Source organism: Nyctibius grandis, chromosome 8 (assembly GCF_013368605.1).
Source record: "Nyctibius grandis isolate bNycGra1 chromosome 8, bNycGra1.pri, whole genome shotgun sequence".
NCBI lineage: Eukaryota > Metazoa > Chordata > Aves > Nyctibiiformes > Nyctibiidae > Nyctibius > Nyctibius grandis.
Window position 1 is genome coordinate 23005939 of NC_090665.1, and position 1254 is coordinate 23007192.

Here is a 1254-nt window from a genome sequence, read left to right on the forward strand (position 1 = left end):
TCAAGGCTTTCGCATGGCTGTTTTTTCACTGTTTTGTAATGGGTCTTCCAAGGACTCCTTTAAAACAAAATAATAACACACCCCATCAAGACAGCAGTTCAGGTTTGCCCAGCAAAGGGTGACCTGAATGAAGTCCCGTAGCACTTGGTGAAAACTGGTGTGAATGATGTTATTCTTGACCAAAAAGTACAAAAAGTATGCTACGTGGTAAGGCGTGAAACAGACCAAAAACGCCACGAGGTTTGTCACCACTATCTTCTCCGCTCTGGTTGTGTGTGTTTGGGGGGTGTCTGGTTTTCTGCGCTTTCTCAAACACCTGATGGTCTGAATAGTGCAGAAGGTCATGGCTGCCATGCTGCAGAAGAAGGCAGTCTCCAAGGCACTGAACAGGCCTGTATTTTCCCAGGTGCTCTTTGAGAAGCTGTGGAAGCAGGACGAGATGTTGTGTCCATCTCCATGCAGCTGGAAAGTAGAGACTGTCCCAACTGAGGTGCCCAGGCAGATGACAGCACAGACCATAGCAGCTTTCTTGGTGGATCGCAGGGTGGGAGCCGTGAAAGGGTGCCGGATAGCAATGTACCGGTCTACACAGATGCAGAGGGAGATGAGGATGCTGCCATACATGTTTACAAAGTAAAGACTCTCCAAGGTGGAGCAAAACACAGACCCCAAGTTCCAGTTGTCCTGAAGGTGGTAGGAAATTATTTTAAAAGGAAGAGTAAACAGCAGCAAAGTATCCAGGAAAATAAGGGCTATCATGTAGACTGTAGATTCTGACAGCTTTTTAACCTTAAAAAACAGGAACGACAGAGCCATCACATTGAACAGCAATCCCAGGGTAAATGTGGGGGTGTACATGATGAGCTGGAACAGTTCCACGGTAGCGCTGATGTTGCCAATACTGCTCTTGGCACGGGTGTCATTCATATCTCCAGGTATGCTGGAAGAGAATAAAATCACCTTCACCACAAGGAAGGACGCAGATCACATTTAAGACCCGGTACAAAGGCCAATGAGGTCTCTTGTGTGTCCACAGACTCGGAGACGCTTTTTCCTTTCGGGCTGCTGTGTGCTGAATTGCAGGTCCCAGTAACATGGAGATCTTGGGGCAAGGTTGTGCCTCAAGGAGGAGCAAGGTTTTCTGGGATCCAAGCCTCACTTGCACTGTTACCTGTTACCTCAAACTGTGCTGCCCTGTAATCTAGGCTAGGCAGCGTATAGATGTGACTGCACCATCCCCCTGGAGTGATGCGA

At 48.2% G+C, this 1254-nt stretch overlaps 1 protein-coding gene across 1 annotated transcript; it reads right to left on the reverse strand.

The window, feature by feature from the left end:
* On the reverse strand, positions 1-933 carry LOC137666077 (G-protein coupled receptor 55-like). Its single transcript, XM_068405657.1, has one exon. It carries the CDS (start codon positions 925-927, stop codon positions 1-3), a length of 927 nt encoding a protein of 308 aa, XP_068261758.1. The 5' UTR covers positions 928-933.
* Between the last annotated feature and the right edge of the window lie 321 nt (positions 934-1254).